Source organism: Ascaphus truei, chromosome 1, assembly GCF_040206685.1.
Source record: "Ascaphus truei isolate aAscTru1 chromosome 1, aAscTru1.hap1, whole genome shotgun sequence".
Classification (NCBI taxonomy): Eukaryota; Metazoa; Chordata; class Amphibia; order Anura; family Ascaphidae; genus Ascaphus; species Ascaphus truei.
The window spans coordinates 90,170,647-90,191,449 of record NC_134483.1 but is presented as its reverse complement, the minus strand read 5'-3'; the positions used below and the strand labels follow the sequence as shown (position 1 = coordinate 90,191,449).

At 43.7% G+C, this 20,803-nt stretch overlaps 1 protein-coding gene across 4 annotated transcripts in view; it reads right to left on the bottom strand.

Annotated features, from left to right (window-relative positions):
- Positions 1–10,202: 10,202 nt before the first annotated feature.
- GCNT4 (glucosaminyl (N-acetyl) transferase 4) overlaps positions 10,203–20,803 on the bottom strand; it is a 37,868-nt gene continuing 27,267 nt past the window's right edge. For all 4 annotated transcript variants that reach the window (XM_075591533.1, XM_075591542.1, XM_075591552.1 and 1 more), the window contains one exon: positions 10,203–18,955. In XM_075591533.1, the coding sequence (XP_075447648.1) occupies positions 17,629–18,955 (1,327 nt within the window). In that variant the 3' untranslated portion in view covers positions 10,203–17,628. The remainder of the gene's footprint in view (positions 18,956–20,803) is intronic.

The following is a 20,803-nucleotide window of genomic DNA, read 5'->3' as shown; positions in this document are numbered from 1 at the left end:
TTCTAGTAGCTCTGATAATCTCATCGAGGCTCTGAACTAGCGAGCTTATCACAGATCACATCTCGCCACCCCATGGGTAGCGAGATGGGATTTGCGAGTAGGACTTAGAAAACAAAATGTATTTTTATTGCACTGGATTGAAGCCGGGAGTCTCCGGAGCTGATACACATTAATACAGCTTCGGAGACCCCCGGCTTCCATCCGATGTAATAGAAATACATTTACAGGCAGCTTCATTTCCTTAGCGGCTAACCGCTAAGGTAATGAAGGGGTTAAACACGAGTGCTTGGTTTATTGGGGTTAGCAGGGGTAGGTGAAGGTGGTATTTGACCCATGGTGGGTGTTTATGCCAATCGGGAGGGTAAAGGGAGGAATTAATCCCTTCATTACCGTAGCGGTTACTACCGCTGTATATGCAGGTATCCCCCCTGAAATATTTAAATCTCTCGCGTCATGTGACCGGGACATTTAAACACACAGGAGATACCGGCACCCCATACCGGGGCCTGAAACCCGCGAAGCAGGGGTCCCCTCGCTAAGAACTGAGCTTACAATGTAAGGGGGGGGGTCTGAAATCAATGCGGTTCTGCTCTGGAGACCCCCTGCTACAGTACACGGTTATTTAAATGTAAATAAAAACACTGCGATCGCCTGTTAGAGCTGTGCAGGGAGATGCGGCTCTCTCTTTGCGGCTCTCCCAGACTGCGACCAGATCGTACGGGGGAGAACTTTGAGAGAGGCCGAGATACCATCGCTGCTGTCCCGAGCGGTATTGGCATTTTCCTAACTCACGGGTTGAGACTTGTGTAAATGCTTTCAGATTCTTTCTGAAGACCGAGATAACACAAATGACAACCCGTTCGGTAGGAACATGCCAAACTGTTCGAGATGGCAGCAAAGCTATCGAAGCTGCTAGAATAGGCCCCATATTATTAGTGACTGTCTCCACATAAACAACCTCCACATTACATACCTGCTCTGACCAAGGGCACTTCTGTTGGTTTGTATTTGGGATTACAGAACAGTGCACTATGTAGACTATATACAAAACATCGATTCTGGGACATTTGCTATATACAGAACATCCACTTTCTGTTTTGCTGTTTTGACATAATGGAAGTGTAGATACTCATCACCAATATGCAGTGCAGCATATTCATTTTCAGAAGTTACTGGGCGAGGGTTATTTTTCCGCACTAAGCAATACACCTTCAAACCAAAATGCAAAAAAAAACCCAGATTGATATTTTAAAACATAATATATAGTATTCTGCAGAAAGTATGTTGTAGTAAAATGTAAATTATATAATGTCACAGAATAACATAAACAATCACATCTTCACTGCTATGACATCAGATATTAAGTAATGTGTATGTTACACTGTTACACGTGTGTGTGTGTATATATTATATATATACATATATATATATGTAGCCAGGTCACCCCTCGTTGCCCTGCGACCCCGATTACCTCCGTGGCCGGGATCGTTGGTGGGTGCTGCCGGAGCCAAGCGGCAGACCCAACGGCCAATCTGGAGCGTGGGGGCCGAGCAGGGAGCGCTCCGGTGCTCCGGAGGTCCCCGGCGGCTCCCGTGCAGGGCTCCGCCATGTTGCGCAAGTTTGCGCATGCGCAGTGAGTGCCGGCGGCCCTGAATAGTGGCGCATGCGCAGTTGCAGCTTGCGAACGCTAGCCTACCAGGGAAGGCTCTTGGAAGGGACTACAAGTCCCATGAGCCCCAGCAGCACCCCATGTGACGCCAGGGAGCCAATAGGGCTGAAGGATTGCCCTGCAGGACCAGGAATTGATACATTTCGCGCGCTGGAGAAGCGAGGGCAGTCAGGACCAGGACTTGTAAGGGATAGGAGGTGCGTGCAGGGGTCTGTGACCCGCTGCATTAGGCCAGCAGCCCCCTAGGCCCCAGATAGGTCCTGAGCCCCTCTGATAGCTTGTGGTGCTATAGGGACAGGCCCTAGGTTAGGGACCCTGCCCCATTAGCAGTTTGCTAGTTAGGGACACAGCGGACGCTGCGTTTCCTGTTGAGAGACTTGGGCTCAAGTCCCTGCCATTAATGAGAGCTGGACTATCTTCAGGGTGGGATCGCCCCTGACGGACACCACGTGGGTGGATCCTGGATGTCGTGCAGGAACTCGTCTGATCCTTTGAGAAGATTCTTTAAAGCCAGGTGCCGCCGCACCAGGCAGGTATCGTTATAAGTGCACCAACAAAGTACTCACACATAGTGGCAGCGCTGACCACGGGACAAGGGGGGTTATACGGTGGGCACGGTGTGGGGGTACACGGTGGTGGGCACGGGGTATACGCTCCTAGCGGGAGTGACTGACACTTGAGACTTTGGTACCGTTACTGAGTTGCTAATATATATGGTTAAATGTGTTGTGTTATTGATGATGCATATAGTAAATGGTTATACCTATACTCCAGTGTATGTGATTACTATATGCGGGTCCTGTGTAGGGTACATTCTATACTCCTAAAATCCTGCACAGGTGGAGGCGCTGATCAAGAGACATTCCAGAGAGCATCCCAGGTTCCCAGCAAGCGGAGGCTCAGGCCCCTGGTGAACCTGCAGGTATACGCACCACACCTGGTAACATATAGGTTCCCCATCACATTCACTATATCTGCGATTGGGGGTGGGGGAATACCCGTTACATTTGGAGGCGCTGCTGAGATCAGACCTGGCGTGCCCTGTTCTATTTTTGTGTCAAATTGTCTAATTTAATTTTCACCATGGTTGTGCCGTCAAGGCGGGAGGTCCTTTACTGGAGCTTGATGCAAAATTTTGACCCCCACCGTGTGGTGGCCGTAGGAGGCCTTCCCGCACTTATACCCGTCACGGAGGTCCGGGCTCATATGCGTAAACTTAAAACAAGACCCCACGTCCACGTGGAAAACTATACTTTTCGTGGTAACCTTCACTGAGGATATATGCCTGTCAGAGGCACCGTCCACACTGTTTATGTCAGGGGGCCCGTCTGAGGGTTACCCCTTAGTCTACGGTGACCCAGTAAAATGGTGTGTCCCGCCAAAGCAGGAGAGAGCACGTGCTGCTGACTGCCAGCCTGCACTCAATTGTGTTGCAAAAATCTGTCCGGGACTGGCGGGAAAACCAGAGCCCCGCCCCGCAATGTGAGTGACTCAGTGCAGAGCCAGAAACAATCCTTGAAAGAGTGTGCCGCCCTTCCTTTAAATTCCACCAGGGGGAGCAAGCACAGTGAGCCTCAACCAGTAACTGCTGTCTCCACTGAGGAAAGTACAGGATGCCGTGAACAACATCCTCAGTTGTATGGTGTTTGGCCAGTAGAAGGACTGTGTGTAACGTTTCTTTTGTGCCCGTGCTTACAGAAAGACCTTAAACTCTCTGGTGGAATGAATTTTGAGCTCTATCAGCTACCAGGAGGGGTTCAGACAGTGAGATTGGAAGGAAAAAGGTACGTCAGAGGCCTATGCCCCAAGTGTGACTTTCAAGATGGCGAATTGAGCTGGGGACCCAAGTGTGCCTTCTGCGGGGCACAGTTCCTGGCGCCCATGCTGCTGCGGCCTACAGAACCCACAGAGAAAGATGTGATGAACCTCTCTACTGAACTGGTCCATGCTGCTAAGCTACCTACCTCAAGAGCGGAGGTTTTGGAGGGCCCGTGCGCCCTAACAGTGGTTCCAGACTCCACTCCAGAATCGGTTCCAGAGTCGGTTCCAATGACGGAACCACAGATGTTTGAACCAACGAAGGGTAAGGCGTCCCTACCCCCGTTCTCTTCTACTGACCACAGTAGCCAATCAGCTGTGGTGATGCGCCTGCCGGCGGACCACTCAAGTGAAGCTGAGGACAACGGGCTGATTGCCTCATATACTGCGGACTCTGCTGTGGGCCCGTGTGCCCTACTGCGGCCGGTCCGGCCTACTACAATGGTACCATCGGTCCCAGGCTTGGGATCAGTACCTGATAACCACGCCAAGGGTAAGGTAAATGCCCAGGAAAAGTTAGGTGCCCTTCCGCTAGTGGCACCAGAGCAAGACTGCTTACTGCTGATAGCTAATGGCGAATACCAGGTACCCAGATGCTGTTCCCCTGTGGAAGTGCCTCTTCTCCCTTCTATCACTGACACTGATCAATCATCAGTGGTGATGCGCCTACCGGCGGGCCACTACAGTGGTGATGCGCCTACCGGCAGAGGCAGAGCGTCTTACCTGTGACTTGGGCCCGCTGCACATCGACATCCCTCGGCAGCAAGCGCTGGTGCGGGCGGAGCCGCGGAAGAGTCCCACGGCCGTGGCAACTCCCAGTGTGTCGGAGGGACATCCGGAGACGGGACCGGAGGAAGAGGAACCCATCGCAAGCCAGCTGAGTGGTGAGGAACCTCCTTACTCCCCACAGGCTCCGATGGAGGTGGTCGTGAAAAAGGCCCCAACTAAAGCTCATGCTGAGCAGCAGAACGTCGCTAGACATCCGTGTGCCCGAGGTGAGACTGCTCATGACCTGACGGTGGGCCCGTGTGACACCATAACTGAACTGAGTGTGAGCCTGTGCGCTACAACTCAAATGGTCCCAGGACTGGGATCCAACGCTCCCGAGTTTACAGAAAGTGAGTGGACTGCCCCAGAAGTGCCGTGTACAGGTCCCAAGACAGCCGAGGTGGTAACAGTCAGTGTGCCTGATGACCTGCTGGCCACCGTGAATCACTGCAGTGGTAAGGTATCAACCCTTTACCCCCTGTAGGATGTAACAGAGACTTTGAGTACAGAGACATTGCTAGTCGCTCGCTTCCCAGTGGAAGCCTCCCAAGTACTTAGGGACAAGGACTGTGTTGTGAATGCCCCATTGAAATTTGCCTCCTCTAAGCGCAACATGGAGCGCTCTGTCCGCCATGTGGTGGACCGAGGAAAAGGTCAAGACCTCCTCGCCTACCGCATCCATGGCGCGGATGGCCGGGTAAAGGTCTGGCCAAGAGACACCATGCTATTCCTTACACCAGGGGGAGGAAATAGCTTGGAACCAGAGACTGTTGCACCTGACCATGAGTTTGCGGAGGCTCACAAAAGTCAAAGTGAGGTACCCCCACATTATCAGTTTGGGGCACCCCACAAAATGTCTCAGCAAACAGCTAACACTCAGCTGGCCTCTGGCATAACTGTTGTGATTAAGTTATGCACTGTTGACGTTAAAGCACCTGTGATAAGTTGTATATACTATGCACTGCATTTTCATTATATAACTTTATTGTGCTGTGTGACGCTGTCCTCCAAGCGGGGATATTGGTATTTGTACCAGGGGGAGATTGTAGCCGGGGTCCCTCCATTCCCCCTGTCTGCCGGTTTCTTTCCCCCTTGCGTGTGTGCTGCTGCGGGGGCGAACGCGTTCCTGGGGGCTCCCGGTGGCAGCAGCGGCAGGACGCTGTCATGTTTAATGTGTTCGCGCATGTGCGGAGGCTTGCGCGGAAGCAGAGCCGTCGCGGCGGCCATGTTGAGGTTGGCGTGGGTGTTCGCGCCTGTGCAGTGCAATGCACAGAGGTTGGCAAGGGTAGCGGTGGCCATTACAGCTTCAGACATGCGCAGTAGAGATCGCGCACGCGGCGCTAATAGAGAAGAGGTCCTGAGTGGACTACGATTCCCAGCAGCCTCTGGGGACTGCCCTTTCACCTCTATCACCTGCTGCATTGAAGCCAATAAGGCTGACAGTCTCATTCTGCATTTTTGATACATTGTTGTGTGCAGACAGGGATTGTCAGTCAGGCTAAGGATACAGAGGGGGAAAGAAGGGGGGCAGAGAGCTGCGAGCTTCTGCCCTAGGCCAGAAATCCCCAGGCTAGAGTTGAGGCCCTGACTCCCCACTAGTGAGGGTGGGTGGTCATAGGGACAGGCCCTTAGGTAAGGACCCTGTGTCCCTTCAGCTGTGTGCTAGGCAGGGACCTAGTGACAGTGCCTGTGTAGTTCATTAGTGTATGGAGAGGAGAGATTGTGCAGTTCTTTAGTGCAGGGACCCAGTGAAAGGGGTTTGCTGCATGTTCCTGTAGCTGGGTTGCTGATCCAGGAACTGTCCTTACGGTGGGACGTCCGGCGGGACCCCATGCCACGCAGAGGTACATATCAGCGCTGGACCAAGCGGCGCAGGTAGACCCTTTGTGGAGACACCCAGGTGTAGAGACACCTGGGCAGGTATTTACAACCTTCAACACGTGCACCAACTTTAACTTGCTCCTCACATGTGACAAGCCTGTTCACACACTTGGGTGGGCTTGGACTCTTTGTCCACGGGGTTGGGAAGGGGGTGTAAAGGTATAGCCCAGTTAGGGGCTAAGGAGGTTATAGCCCAGTTAGGGGCAAGGTTATAGTTGGTACATATATATGGTTGTGTATGCTGATGATGTTGCACTGTTATATATGATACTATTGTTGTGTTGCTTGTCCAGTAAACCTTTTAGCCATAACCCTGGTGTATGTGGTTTCTGGGTGGGTTCCTATGTGAGGGCCATTCTACATACCTATAGGATCCTACATAGGTGGAGGCGCTGACCGACGAGAACGTTCCAGAGAATCACCCCAGGTTCCCATCAGCGGAGGCTCGGGCCTCCTGTGAACCTGCAGGTATACGCACCACACCTGGTAACATATAGGTTCCCCCTCACATACACTCTATATGCGATTGGGTGGGGGAATACCCGTTACATATATATATATATATATTCCCTTGTCATATTTTATACTTTTATTTTTTTCTCACTTTCATGTACTTTACATATGTACTCATTTCAGATATTAGTGTTTGTTCATTTACTTTCTCAAACAGATTTGGGGCCATATTTACTAAGTGGTCCTTACTATAATATATTTTCCGAAAACATAGACCGTGATATATTTCTTTATACTATGTGGGTCTCTCAACGACTCCCTAATTTCACCTTGCAACACACGCTAAGTCACACACACAGGTCAAAATAAGAACACTCATATGAACATGTTTCAAAATGTTTATCTTCATGTCAATTTAACAGCAAAAAGGCCATTTGCAGCCTGCAATAGAATGCAGAAAACTTAACACAGTTGATATCAGCTGTAAAACAGTGCACCATATTTCCTGAGTACTCAGCATCTACTTATCACAGAAACAAGTCTTTATCTCAATCAGTGGCTCGCCCTTTTATCAGCACATACATTAAAAACATGGTGTGCTTGAAATAAGGCTATTTTTGGTGTATGAGTGACGGCTTTTGTACTCTTTGCAGAATCAACCTGCGTATCTTGAATATGTATGAAACCTTGGAGTTTTCACATGAATTTTGCCCCGGTTGCATCAGCTAACGTTATGGAGAGTAGCTATTTGGAGTAAGTGTTAGAGGAGGAGTGACTTTACAATTTGCATTTATGACTCTTATCTTGTCGTGCTGAATAGAAAAAATAATAAATTGCTGCACACTACTAAAATCAGAATCAAAAGGGGATACAACTACCGGTGCTCCTGGTTCAGGATTCTCTGTGTCAATCCAGGGTATAACGAAGGGAAGAAAATCAGGGCTCCACGGATTTGCTCAACAAACGAATTTATTGCTAATAGACTTAACGTTTCGCCCGTACAGGCCTTTCTCAAAAGCAGAAATGACATGATTTCTGCTTTTGAGAAAGGCCTGTGTGGCCGAAACGTTAAGTCTATTGGCAATAGATTTTCTTCCTTCTCTTAGCTTGTCGTGCCATCATATTTCTCCATTTTATTGAGTTGTACCAGCTCTGAGCTGACATATACGCCAGTGTAATAAAACAATCAAACATAAAAAACATTTAACGTAAATGCTAAAGGTAGTAATATTGATTACTTTGAGGTGATGTGGTGTTAATAGGCTCTGTTGATGCTCTTGATATTACTGACCAAAGTCTACCAGGGCAAAACAGTGATCAAAAATTCAAAATGCATATCTATAGAAATCTGGGAACGGGGGGGGGGGAAATCAGCACACACCCATATACATATACTAATACACAGCCAAAATACACAGTGGAATGGGGTGCACATGTGGGACTTGTCAAAATGGATACATGTAGCAAGAAACCTTTAAGACTAGGCAAAGAAACTCCAACAAATGAATATGGCACACAACTGTATGCTCAAAATATCACAGAATCAATTTATTTATACACAACTAAATGCACTGATTAAAAACAATTAAAAAGAGAACATGGGCACGACCAGAGAATAAACCCTACACATTAAATGCAAAAAATGTCAGCTGTTATACAATCATATGTAGCCATGTGTAAAATTGGTGTACATATCTCTTTCTCATGCTGGCAGTAAACCTGGTAAGTATGCAGGATTGCCAGTAGTCATCATGGAGGTTTGCCCTCACACCCTGGTGTCATATGTCCCATAGGAAGTGACAACATGCTGTGTGTCCACGGTTAGTGACATCAGAGATGTGCCTGTTCCTAGGTGATATAAGACACAGCACTGTCTAAAGTTAGTTCAGTCCTGTTGGGGTTTTGACTCTGTTCAGGAGAGTCATGTGGAGGTCTGCAACAATGTTGCAGAGGCTGGTGCAAGAGCTGTGACTGTGTGCAGCTTAGAGCAGACAGAGAGAAGCTGGTGAATCTTCCTTAGGGGAGAGGTGGACGCAACTCCATTAGAAAAGGAGGACTTTCAAAGGGAAGCACTAATGATTATGTGTGGCTAAGAGACTACTGCGAGGGGCAGCTAGCCCACATCAAGCAATAAAGATGACCTAGTTCAAGTATACCCTCGTGTGTAAGTGTGGAGTGATTACGCAGGGGGCTGCACCACAGAGGAGTTCCTCACCAGGACCATCCCCGAGTGACCGAAGGGATCCTGATGAGGTGGAGGCGCTGCACTGGATCTAGGTAGGACTCAAGCACACACTACCTCAGCTGCCTGTCTGGGTTGGCAATCCCCAACACAACATCATGCGGGAGACTCAGGAGTCCTGTTGCCAACAGGTGCACCACCAGACATCACACTGTAATGGGGACTGGTTAGACCACAGGGGCCAATATGAGATTGGGTGGGTCAGGCCGGTTCAGAAAACCCGTTACACATATATCTAAAGTGCATATCTAAAGTGAACGTGGAGACCATTCCTGATGAGGGGAAATCACATTGAACCCCTCGTGATATATAGTGTATGCAATGAATGTGCAAACACAGAATATATAAGCAGGTCAGCAGCAAATACACATACACACAGATAAATAAACCTCTGAATCCTCAACAAGCACAATCAGCACATAGCAGAGACATAACCGTGATAATAAATGTAACCCTGTGTCTGAAAGTGGGTCATCAGGTCATGTGCATGCACAGTCACAACTGGTAAGCCTAACTACAGGAATGAGATTGCTCAATGGTAAGAGACACCAGGAAATAAAGGTAAAAAAAGCCTGCCCCGATCTCTAAGGCTGCGTCCCCGCTGGCGCTGAGAGCACGGTGATTGCCGCTTTTAATTACATAAATGTATATGTGCAAGTCCCTGCTCATGCGATGCACTCGTGCGCAGGTACGCACGCTCACTCAAGCTTGGTGCATGAGTAAACAAAAAAAATTAACTTTGAAGCGTGCTCAATTTGCCCGCAAAGCCCCCCCCCCCGCACGCGCTTGCGAAATAGCCAGTGCACCCAGCGATCATGCTTGGAGATCTGGTGACGTCACCGCTCTCAAGCATGAGCGCAGTCAGCGGTAGCGGAGCCGCAGCATGCTGCCGGAGACCATGCCTTAAAGCAATGATCGGGCCCATAGACCTTGCGCGCGACAGCAGGAGGGGGGGCGCGATGCCAAGGTCATGTAAGCGGCTCGCCCAATGAAAGCAAACCAGCTCCATGATGTCACGGCCATGCCCCTAGACACGCCCATCCCCATCGCGTCTAGCATGGCCAAAAAACGCTCCTGATAAATGGGTGACGTCACACTCGCACACGCCTCCGCGCGATGTTCGGCAGCATGGACGCAGCCTAAGAGCAAACCGCCATGCATAGATCACAGGGACAACCCGTCACAGCTGAAGATTTGGTGAGAAAGATACCGGTATTCCAGTCATGCTGGTTGGGAAACTTTGGACTGCCGACTCACTGAGCTAGCTTACAATCAGCATGATTGTATCTTTCTCTCTCACTAGATCTTCAGCTGTGCAGGGTTTATTTGCCGTCTTTTAGGTTTCTCGCTAGCAATAGAAATTTGGTGCTGTTTTTGTTTGTAACGATTTTGCAGGCAGAAGGTTTTGACAAATAGCCCCTTTAGTGTGCTCATACTCAACACTTAGCAAACATATTAACGTGCTGTATGTGTCACTGCTTATTTAAAGTGCTTTTCAAGACAGGCACTCCCATTCTCACAATACCGGAATTACTAAATGCATTTAGATAAAGGTAATTAAGCAATAAACTACTATATACAGTTGGACTTAGGTATCCTACGCGCGAGATGCTGATTGGCATTAAATTGACAGTACTGCCAAGCAAAATGATAAAAGCTTGTAAAAACACATTCTGAGAACTGTACATGAGATTTAAAAGCCACTTTTTGGAAAAAATTGGCTGGATAATTATCAAAGTCTCCTTTGTCTTACAGACTTAGTTTTCACTATGTATATTTATTTCCCCCATTTATTGTTAGCCTGATGGGAGAAGCGCAAGGATTCACTTTCTGTTTTTTCACATATGTATGGCCAATCTTTTCACCAGCAGCATGCTTCTTACACGGAGAAGTGCGGTGAATATATATGTTTGGATCATTATCATCGAAAAGCTTAATGATATCTCTGTGGATCTCCAGACCACAAAGTACATAATAGAAAAAAAAACATTAAAAAAAGGCAGCATTCCATTTTTTCATAAACTTCATTAATGTAAACTCTGGATATAGTAGTGATTGTTGGAATCGTGTATGGTCCATTTTCTCTGAATTAAAAGACCTGAAAGTTCTGCACACACTTTATATCTACAGGATAAAGAACCATTGTGTTGGTCCAGATTTAGGTATTACATCCCAACCTAAAATAATAAATCTCCTCTAGTTACAGTATGTGAAAGTCTACATATTTGCTGTTTTCTTCTTATTAGAGATACAGTCAAGCACTTATCTTTGTGCAGAGAAATAAAAATGACATCTCTGAGACATCCTGCTTTTCTGTGTACAGCAGCACTGGGCATTGTTTTGCAAGCCTGTCCAAAACTGGGGGTTAGAGTTAATGTCCAGCAAATGTCAGTTTTACAGTAGCAGTTCTTTTCCAAAGGAAAATATATTCCCCTGCTGTACTTTTAATGTTAATTTGCACCCCTGGGTTGCTAGAGGTATATTGAAAAAAGTATTTGGCAAAGTAAAACAACACAGAGTATTGAAATAATCTCAGTTCAGGTGCAGGCACTAGCTGCTGCTCCCATCATTTAATAGGTGAAGAAATAGGGACCTCATAAAAAATGGTGCCTAACTCTATGGTCTCTATAATATAAACACACTGTAAGAAAACTTGTGACAAATGAGCACAGCCACATATTTAAATTTGATTATACTATACAGACGTGAAGCACAGTATCACCATTTGGGGGGGGGGGGGGGGGGGCTTATGTCACTGACAAAGGCAATGTTGCAACAGGTTTAGTTAGCACCATTGTTTAGAACTCTCAGTTGCCAAAGAGGCCTTCACTACAGTACCTGGCAGCTATAGTAAGGCGTTCAACCAAAGCTGATACATCACAGCAGGAGTGGCCAACTCAGTCCTCAAGGGCCACCATCAGATCAGGTTTTAAGGATATACCAGCTTCAGCACAGGTGGCTCAATCAGTGGCTCGGTGTTTGAAAGCTGGAGTTGGCCAGTCCTGGATTACTGCAAAGCACACGGTGTCTAGATGTGGCACAACTGTGTGTGATCCTCATTTCTCCAAGGTTTACAAATCCTCAGGCGGCTCCAATTTAACAGCATAGCTCCCCTAAACTCAGTTTCAATAACTTTGCAACCAGCCTACATTTACTTATAATCATAAAATGATGGTTATCACATTAAAACAAATCAATGAAAATAGCAGTGTTAAATAAATAATCAGTTCTGCTCATTAGTGTATTTCATTCATTTACTACTGTATATGGCGGCGGCGGCGGCGGCAGCAGCAGCTGAATAAGTGCACAGGAAGCAAACAGCCAATGTGGTGTCAAGTTCGTTATAAAATCAGAAGAACATTTGATGAAAATCCATAACACAAGCATTTTAAAAAAAAATCACAGTAAGTGGTATAGAAAAATCAGGTTTTAGGACAGTTACCTAAAATTACCTCTAAATTTGCCCGTGCTACTTCATTAAGCAATAATGAATTTCCTTTATAATGGAAGATTCATATAGGCAGCAATCAAAATACCCATGACTGTTTACTAAATATACAGTATATAGTATAGTCCCAGACCTGCCAATTTACATGGTTCCACCGTGTGACACCCGGTTTTTACCCCCTACCAACATTCTCCCAGTGGAGCATAAAAGGCACATGGGGGAGACTGTGAAAACGGGGTTGTCGCACGGTGGGACTGTGTCCTTGCGGAGGTGAGCAGGGCCTGATTACATGAATGGCACCATCGCTCCGGGGTTCTGGGTAATCACACAGGGAGTATTTTTCAAACGATGGCAGGTCTGACCGCTGCATTAGCAGGCATGCAAAATAATGTCCTTGCGCATTAAGATAATTTGTATACAGCTGCAGAGTAGGTATATAGGGGGAGATTTACTAAGTGGTGGTCTGGAACTGGTAAGGCACTTCGGTGCAGTCTGGAAGAAGCCATACTACTGTATTTATTAAGCAGTCTTGTGCAAATGCACTTAAATAGCTAGGTGTCTCCCAAACTGCCTGCCTGGTGTATACCCTCTGAAAGAAATAGATTAACTGCATTAGCACCTAAGAATTTATGTTACAATTGGAAATTAAGGACTAACAATTTATATGATGCATGAATCTATAGTGATTTCTATGATATTTTAATGGGTTAATGTTAAGTAAAATAAATATGGTAATAAAAAATAATTGTACTTTTATTGTATATTGTTTTATTGTATCACATACAACATACATTAAAAGTACAATACTTTTTTATTATTATATTTATTTAAATTATCATTAACGTATTAAAATATTATCTAAATCATCAGACTTAAAACAGCAATAATACATACTACATCAACACATTTAAATTCTTATTTTTAGATGTAAAGCATGTGACAATGTATAATTCTATATTGTTACCTAAGCTGGCAATTGTTTGGTGCTCCTGTTATGAATCTGTAAAAATCCTGATTGTGTGCCTAACAAAATGGCCACCTTCTAACTTTATACAGCAGTCTTGTAACTGCTGCAGCTGATGTGTAACATTATATTACTACGTTTATCGCATTATTGTTACAGCTTTAAGAGTAATAGACAGTCTGTTATTTGGAACACAGCAACAAATCTGCTTGTGATACTTTGTTGTCAAAGGGTAGAGCTCCAAAAGGTGTGTGTGAGAGCCTGTTTCAAAACAGGAAGTGGATATGACTTTCTAAATGGTTGCTGTAGCAACCAAAGAATGATTAGAACATTAAGAAAACCCTTAAAATGGCATTAGGACTTTAAAAAAAAAATGCAGACAGTATTATCTAATACTACATAACGGATTTATTTAAAAAAACACATATAGGATTTTCCAAGTTTTGCTGCTTTAATTATTAATTATTTGGCCTATTTTTCTATTGTTTTACATTAATTATGTGGTGTTAATGTTACTTTTGTAGCAAAGTAGATCTTCCAGAGCACTAATTTAAGGCAGGAGATAGCGGTGTGGCTACCGCTGCTTAGTAAGCACCATCTTTATACTTAAATGAGCTAATTTTAATGTCAAATACCAGATTGCATCTTCTTCTCAGCCAGTACAGTATCTACCAGCACTCACAAGACACCTTCCAGAAGTTAGTAAATACTGTTGAAAACACTGTGCATTCCACACCACCGCTTAGTACTACATCTCTCCCAAAATGCCATGTACATACTGATTGAAACATAATGACAACATTTGTACCTACATTTAGTTGGAGCATAACTTCTACAATTTAATATTGATTATTCTTACAAAATGTTAATATTTACAGCAAGAGATCCAGCCCCAAAAAATGTTTTTAACATAAAGCTTCATATTGAAGAAAATAAATTCTGTTAACTAAAAGAAAGTTCTTCTATATACCTGAGTTCCCAATAAAATATATTAAATGTGTGTGTGTGCCAGTAAAATAAAAATATATCTCTATCACATAAAATACACATGTACACTGATTCTGTGGATCTCTGCATGAATAATTGACAAAGTACAGTTTGTCAAAAATGTCTTCGTCTATTCATTAGCATCAGTCAAACGTAAAAAAAAAAAAGTACCAATCACGTTACCAATAATTGATTTGATCAGTTAACCTCTCTGCTGCCAGAGGGGTCTTAAATGCATGAACATATTTTACTGTCACAGAAAACTGATGGCAAGACACAAGTCCTTATTCAATACCCTGTGAAGCCATTTAAATGTGATGGGGAAGATTTTAGTAGAGATGTGCGAATGTCTCTAAATTTGCTTTGCAGCATTTTTCACGTTTTTTTCCCTTTTAGTTTGGCTTTTTTCACATTTCACATTTCACAAAACATTTTCCGGAAACGTCACATTTCTCAGAAATGCTCGAAATTAGACTTCAATGTAACATCTTTGGCAGGGTAACACGAAACGTTGCAACTTTCGTTAGAATGTAGCTAAGTAAATGGCAGAATATGAAGGGCCTTGTGACCTCATGCCCTGTGCTTCTGTGTTTGGAATTTGCGATGCACAGTGACTTGTAATATTTGACCATTTGTTTTCCGAATGTTGCTTTTTTCTCGAAAAATTGTGGCAGATTTCGCCTTGATTCACAAACTTGGGCGCAAAATTTGCACATCTCTATTCATCTGATCTCTTCTGCAGCAGTGGGCAGCAGATTCACAAGATATTGTATAGGGGCAACAGAGTTTATATCTCCTTGTGTCATGTGTGCAACCCCGATTACTTCATATTATATTATTATTTTATCATTATATTATTCATATCACGTCATACCCTCCTATCTGTAAATTATCCCTAATTGCTACTTAGATTGTAAGCTCTTTGGGGCAGGGACTCCCTTTCCTATTGTTACTTTCATGTCTGAAGTACTTAATCCCACTGTGATATATTATTATGTCATGTGTATTACTGCTGTGAAGTCCTATGTACAGTACGAGGATTGCGCTATATAAATAAAGTTATACAGGCATCAACAATCCTCAATATGGACACTGATGGAAGCAAAGCAAAACTGGCGCACAGTGCACACAGCATAATACATGGAGAAGTCTATTGACATTAAAAGGTCTACTGTACAGATGTAGCGAGACGTCGTGTTCTTGGCGACGGGAACAGCACTGCCGTAATGGAGCTGCGCTGGGGCCATGCTTCTGAATGAGACCACCCGCTGTGTTTGTCATTCGATGCCACGGCCATGAACGCTCGTGGCAGTGACACCGAAGACTGTTAGGCTGGCTACATCTGTGTGTAACAAGGCAAAAGTGGTGCAATTCTAGTGCAAACAAACTGTGCCCGGTGTATCAAAGATAAAATCCAATTGAAAGTAACAAGATGTCTTACTTTGACAGATTTTGTAGTGTTTTGCCCCAGAGTTGCTAGTTTTGCCGTGACTTGTATCTATCCATCAAACTGGGCCATCTATTAAAGTCTTGTAACTGCAAAACGGGGGCAGCAATGATACAAAAATACTGCGCCACATTTATTACAGAAAAGAAAATCCCATTCATTTTAATAATGTTTTTCCTTGATACATTGCCCCAGATTTGCAATTGGGTGACTTTGATATGACTCCCGCCTGACCGCAAAATGAGGGCAAATGTGGAGCAAAAAAAGTCACCAGTTTTACCATCGGAATGAAATTCCATTCTTGGGTATCGGATTTTATGAATGAATATATCTGGTGCATTATTGGTAGCCTATGTTTGCCCTGATTTTGCAGCTGAGAGTCTCGCTTTGATGACTGCCAGCCATAGGTTCCAAATAACGTTCCGTGTCAGTTTTAATCAAATGTGGGAGTTTTTGGACCATCCACACAAATAATCTTTGGTTGTAATAAAATAAATAAAGCAGCACAGAAAAATATCACTTGATACTTGATTACAGACAATTCATACATTTGGTAAAGTTACTAAATGATTAATGGATTCCCAATGGAAGCAATTGAATTGCTTCCTTTGATAACTGCTAGAATTCTTTTGCACTGGCGTTGGTCCAGGAGACAAAATAATATCCGAAAACTGTAAACTTTCCCATTGAAATGGCCTTTTCTCTTTTAGTTGGTTACCACTTATTGCTCACTATTTCTGATCGGACCCAGCCACTGCTGCTGCACTGACTTCCCAGGAAGCAAAGGGGTTACGTTTAAACGTATTGGAGTTGTATCTATTCACATCCACTTTGATCAATATTTGACTTACTATTGACCTCTTCACTGCTCAGCAATGTATTGCAAGCCCCACTGGCAGTAACGTGTTTAAATCATTTTGAATATTTAGCTAACACACGTCACATTTTTAGGAATCTCCAATGTATTTTCCTGAAACTTATCCCCCATTTCCCCCCCCCCCCCCGTTTCAGATTTGTGCACAACAAAACATTTTGGTGCCTAGCCAACCTATTGTTTTTATTTGGACGAAGCAACCCAAAAGCAGCAATCCCTATGATATGATGTATATTTCTTAACCTAAACTAGACAGCAGAACATGATTGTTTTACTATAGGGAGCCACTTTGCTCAGGATGTACTGTATTCACAACCAGTGTCCCTTTACTGTGAGAAAGTACATTTGGTTACCATAGTCAGCGATTAGTGGGGACTGCTCACATCATACCAGCAGTCTGTTTATTTATTGGCTCACCCAACATTAGAAGTAAATATCTCCTAAACCGCAGGCGTCATTGATACTCATAGATTCAGCCCCGCTCAGGGAAATTTAAAAAAAAGTTATTTAAAAGACGCCTTGCACAGTTGGATTGCTATGTTAACCCCCCCTGTCACTCCCTGTGGTTGTGAAATGGTAAATGTAACAACCATATTGGACATGATTTACATATTTGGTTAATTGAAAGAAGGTTGAAATTGGAAATGATGGCTGTACTAGAATAATTGTGCTGTTACAGTTCTTACTGATGGCTTCTCCATCTGATGCATGAATCATTCAGTGGCAAAGTCAAAGGGAATTTCTTCAATGTTGCCATTGCTAATTATATCACACACTTGGCAAAAAACATCTACATTGAAGTGTGTTCTGTTAAAATAGATTTATGGGGAATTAATTTGAGGTTTTGGCCAGGAAATAAACTGGAACAGCTTCCCACATAGTCACTTCCACATTCTCCGTATTAATCTCTCTTCAAGCTACTGGCTACACATAAGTTATAATCATTATTACAATGGCAATTACACGTTCAAACAGAGTACCTGACAAAGGGACGAAGAAGTACTGTACACTTCAGTGAAGTATACCATGGAGATTGTCTTTTGTACAGTACTTCCATAGTAAATGTGAAGACGTTATTTATTCGTTGGAGGACAAGTTCACCCAATCTCTCTGTTGTTCTTCTAGCTTTTCAATCAAGCATTTTACTAAAATAGGATCTACTTTGGGATCAAACTTATTGGCAAACCAGTGTCCATATTTAATAAGCCATCGTAATTCAGCAGCTCCATAAATACACACACTACGAATGTGAGTTCCAGTACAAGGAGGATAGAGATGATCTTCAAGATAACTCCATTTCACCAGGCGCGCTTTGCTCTGAAGATCCGTCACATCGGCATCTGTCCTTGGAATTTCACCTGGTATTCCTGGCAAACGTGCAAGGGTTGCCCAAAAATGTTCATCTGGAGAAAAGGTGTCTTTAGACCAAGATAAAAAATCTCTAACTACGGGGCTATCAAAAATATATCTAATGAATGGGCGGCTCAAGACAAAATAGGCACTTCCGACAAACATCTCAATATTGGAAGGAGGAGGATCTTTAAGAATAGTAGTCTTTAAAGGCATCTTCATGTAATCAGAATAAGGCACTTCCTTGATTTCATGGTGGTAAGTATATCGTTCTTTTTTTACATCACTGGGCCGTGAAGTCTCTAACATATTTTTCCCATTTAGCCTCTTCAACTCTGAGACCAGTTCAAAATTTGACTTTAGGGGCATGTCCTGTCCACACAAATTGATGACATACTTCCACTGAAAAGAGGACTGTAGCAGGTCTGACAAGCAATTCAGGTCTGCTTGGAGCCTGGAAATATCGGCGTAAGTCACTGTCTCAACCTTAGATGCAATAAAAACATTTGAAAAGCATTTGGCTATGTTTATCATGGCACGTTTGAAAACGGGAGATGACTTTTGGTCATAATGGATGCAGTAGACATTCAATGGACTATAAATGGTATGCAAAAGTCTTTCAACATTTATAGCATCTTTATGGACAACCAAAGAGTATGCTATTGTAAAGTTTTTCTCTTCTAATGATACAGGCTTCAGGTGTAATTGTCTTAGATTGTTATAGACTTCACAGTCATTAGTCATTTCTTCCACGTCTTCATCTTCTAAGTCAAATATGCGATTTCTTCGAAGTTCTAAACTTTTTCCAATCGCAGTTGGTTCCAGCCCAAATATGGATGTGCAGTTAATATTATTGGCTGGATCATTTACAAATGTGTACTTGTCATTACCAGATCTTAAAATGTGTAGATTTGGCTGCAAGAAATAACTGTGGGTTTTCAGGAAAATTTGTTCAACTTTCAGAAGTTTCAAAATACAGAGCAGCCACACTGTGAGCACAAGCAGTCCAATCTTCTGTCGCGGTATATTAGGAAAACACTTATGCCTCTTCATTCTGCAGGAAGATAAATAGTAACATTGACACTGGTGAGACAAGAAAACAAACGTTCCATACAGATCAATTAGGGTGATTCTACTGTACAGACATACCCCGGTTTAACTCACTTTAAGTACACTTGCGAGTAAGGACATATTGCCCAATAGGCAAATGGCAGCTCGCGCATGCGCCTGTCAGCACGTCCTGAACAGCAATACTGGCTCCCTACCTGTACCGAAGCTGTGCGCAAGCGGGGAGACTATAGAGCCTGTTATAAATGCATTATTTACATCAGTTATGCACGTATATGATGATTGCAGTACAGTACATGCATCGATAAGTGGAAAAAAGGTAGTGCTTCACTTTAAGCACATTTTCGCTTTACATACATGTTCCGGTCCCATTGCGTACGTTAATGCGGGGTATGCCTGTATTCATTTCCATAACAATCTGGTACATGGAGGCTATTCGGTTTACGGCCCTTATTTAACACGCTGTGAAGCCGGTTTCTTAAACTGGAGAAACCTTTAGTCCCATTTATTTGAGTGCAGTCAAACTCTTCTCCAGTACAAGGATGAGGCTCCAAAGCATAGTGAATAAAGGGATCTTTTTTAAAATACAATTCAGTTTTGTATAACACTTTTTGCTTGAGGCTGCATAAAAATGTAAGAAGACTATTAAGAAGGTTACATATATTTGACCCAGTACATTTGCAAGGAATGTTTTACGGTATAGAAAAGTGATTCGGTCCTTGTTTTCTACTCCCACTTGCAAGTCTGTTGACAACTTCAGTATAATATGGTCTGAAGGAAGACCGACTTGAATCATTATGACATTGTTAACCTAGAATCACAGATGTAACAGGGACATTTATCCAATTAAACATATCCTAGAATAACCAAGAATATGACAGAGTTTCCATGTAGTTGGCAGGATATGATGGACAGATGCAGAATGTATTACTTCCTTCCTGTTATAATATGTATTGCATTTAACCCTTAGGTTTGATGTTGCTCAAATTATAAACTGACTCACATGGGGCAAATGGGTTCAAGGTACCATGAAAAAGTGTCAAGCTGACTTTATTACGCACGCTATAGCCTTTTTCAGTAAAAACCTATTCAACTCTGTGACATCTTTATGATTGCAAAAAAAATGTTAGTCAAGTATCATACATGGAATCGTATTATTATTACTATTAAATGTATGTATGTATGTCTTTATTTATATAGCGCCATTAATGTACATAGCACTTCACAGTAGTAATGACAAATGACAATCATATAAATAACAAATAATACAAATAACAGATCATGGGAATAAGTGCTTCAGACATAAAAGTAACATTTAGGAAAAGGAAACCCTGCTCCAAAGAGCTTACAATCTAATTGGTGGGTGGAACATACAGAGACAGTAGGAGGGCATTCTGGTAAGTGCGTCTGCAAGGGGCCAAGCTTTATGTATCAGGTGTATAGTGTTAGCCACGGAGCTACTCATATGCTTTGTTAAGCAGGTGTGTTTTAAGGTTGGTCTTAAAGGTGGACAGAGAGGGTGCTAGTCAGGTATTGAGGGGATGGGCATTCCAGAGGTGTGGGGCAGTCAGTGAGAAAGGTTTAAAGCGGGAGAGGGCTTTAGATACAAAGGGGGTAGAGAGAAGACATCCTTGAGCGGAACACAAGTCGGGATGGTGCATAGCGAGAAATTAGGGCTTAGATATAAGGAGGGGCAGAAGAATGTAAAGCTTTAAAAGTGAGGAGGAGAACTGAATGTGTGATATGGGATTTGACAGGAAGCAAGGAGAGGGATTTCAGCAGGGGAGGTGCTGAGACAGATTTAGGAAAGAGTAGAGTGATTCTGGCAGCACCG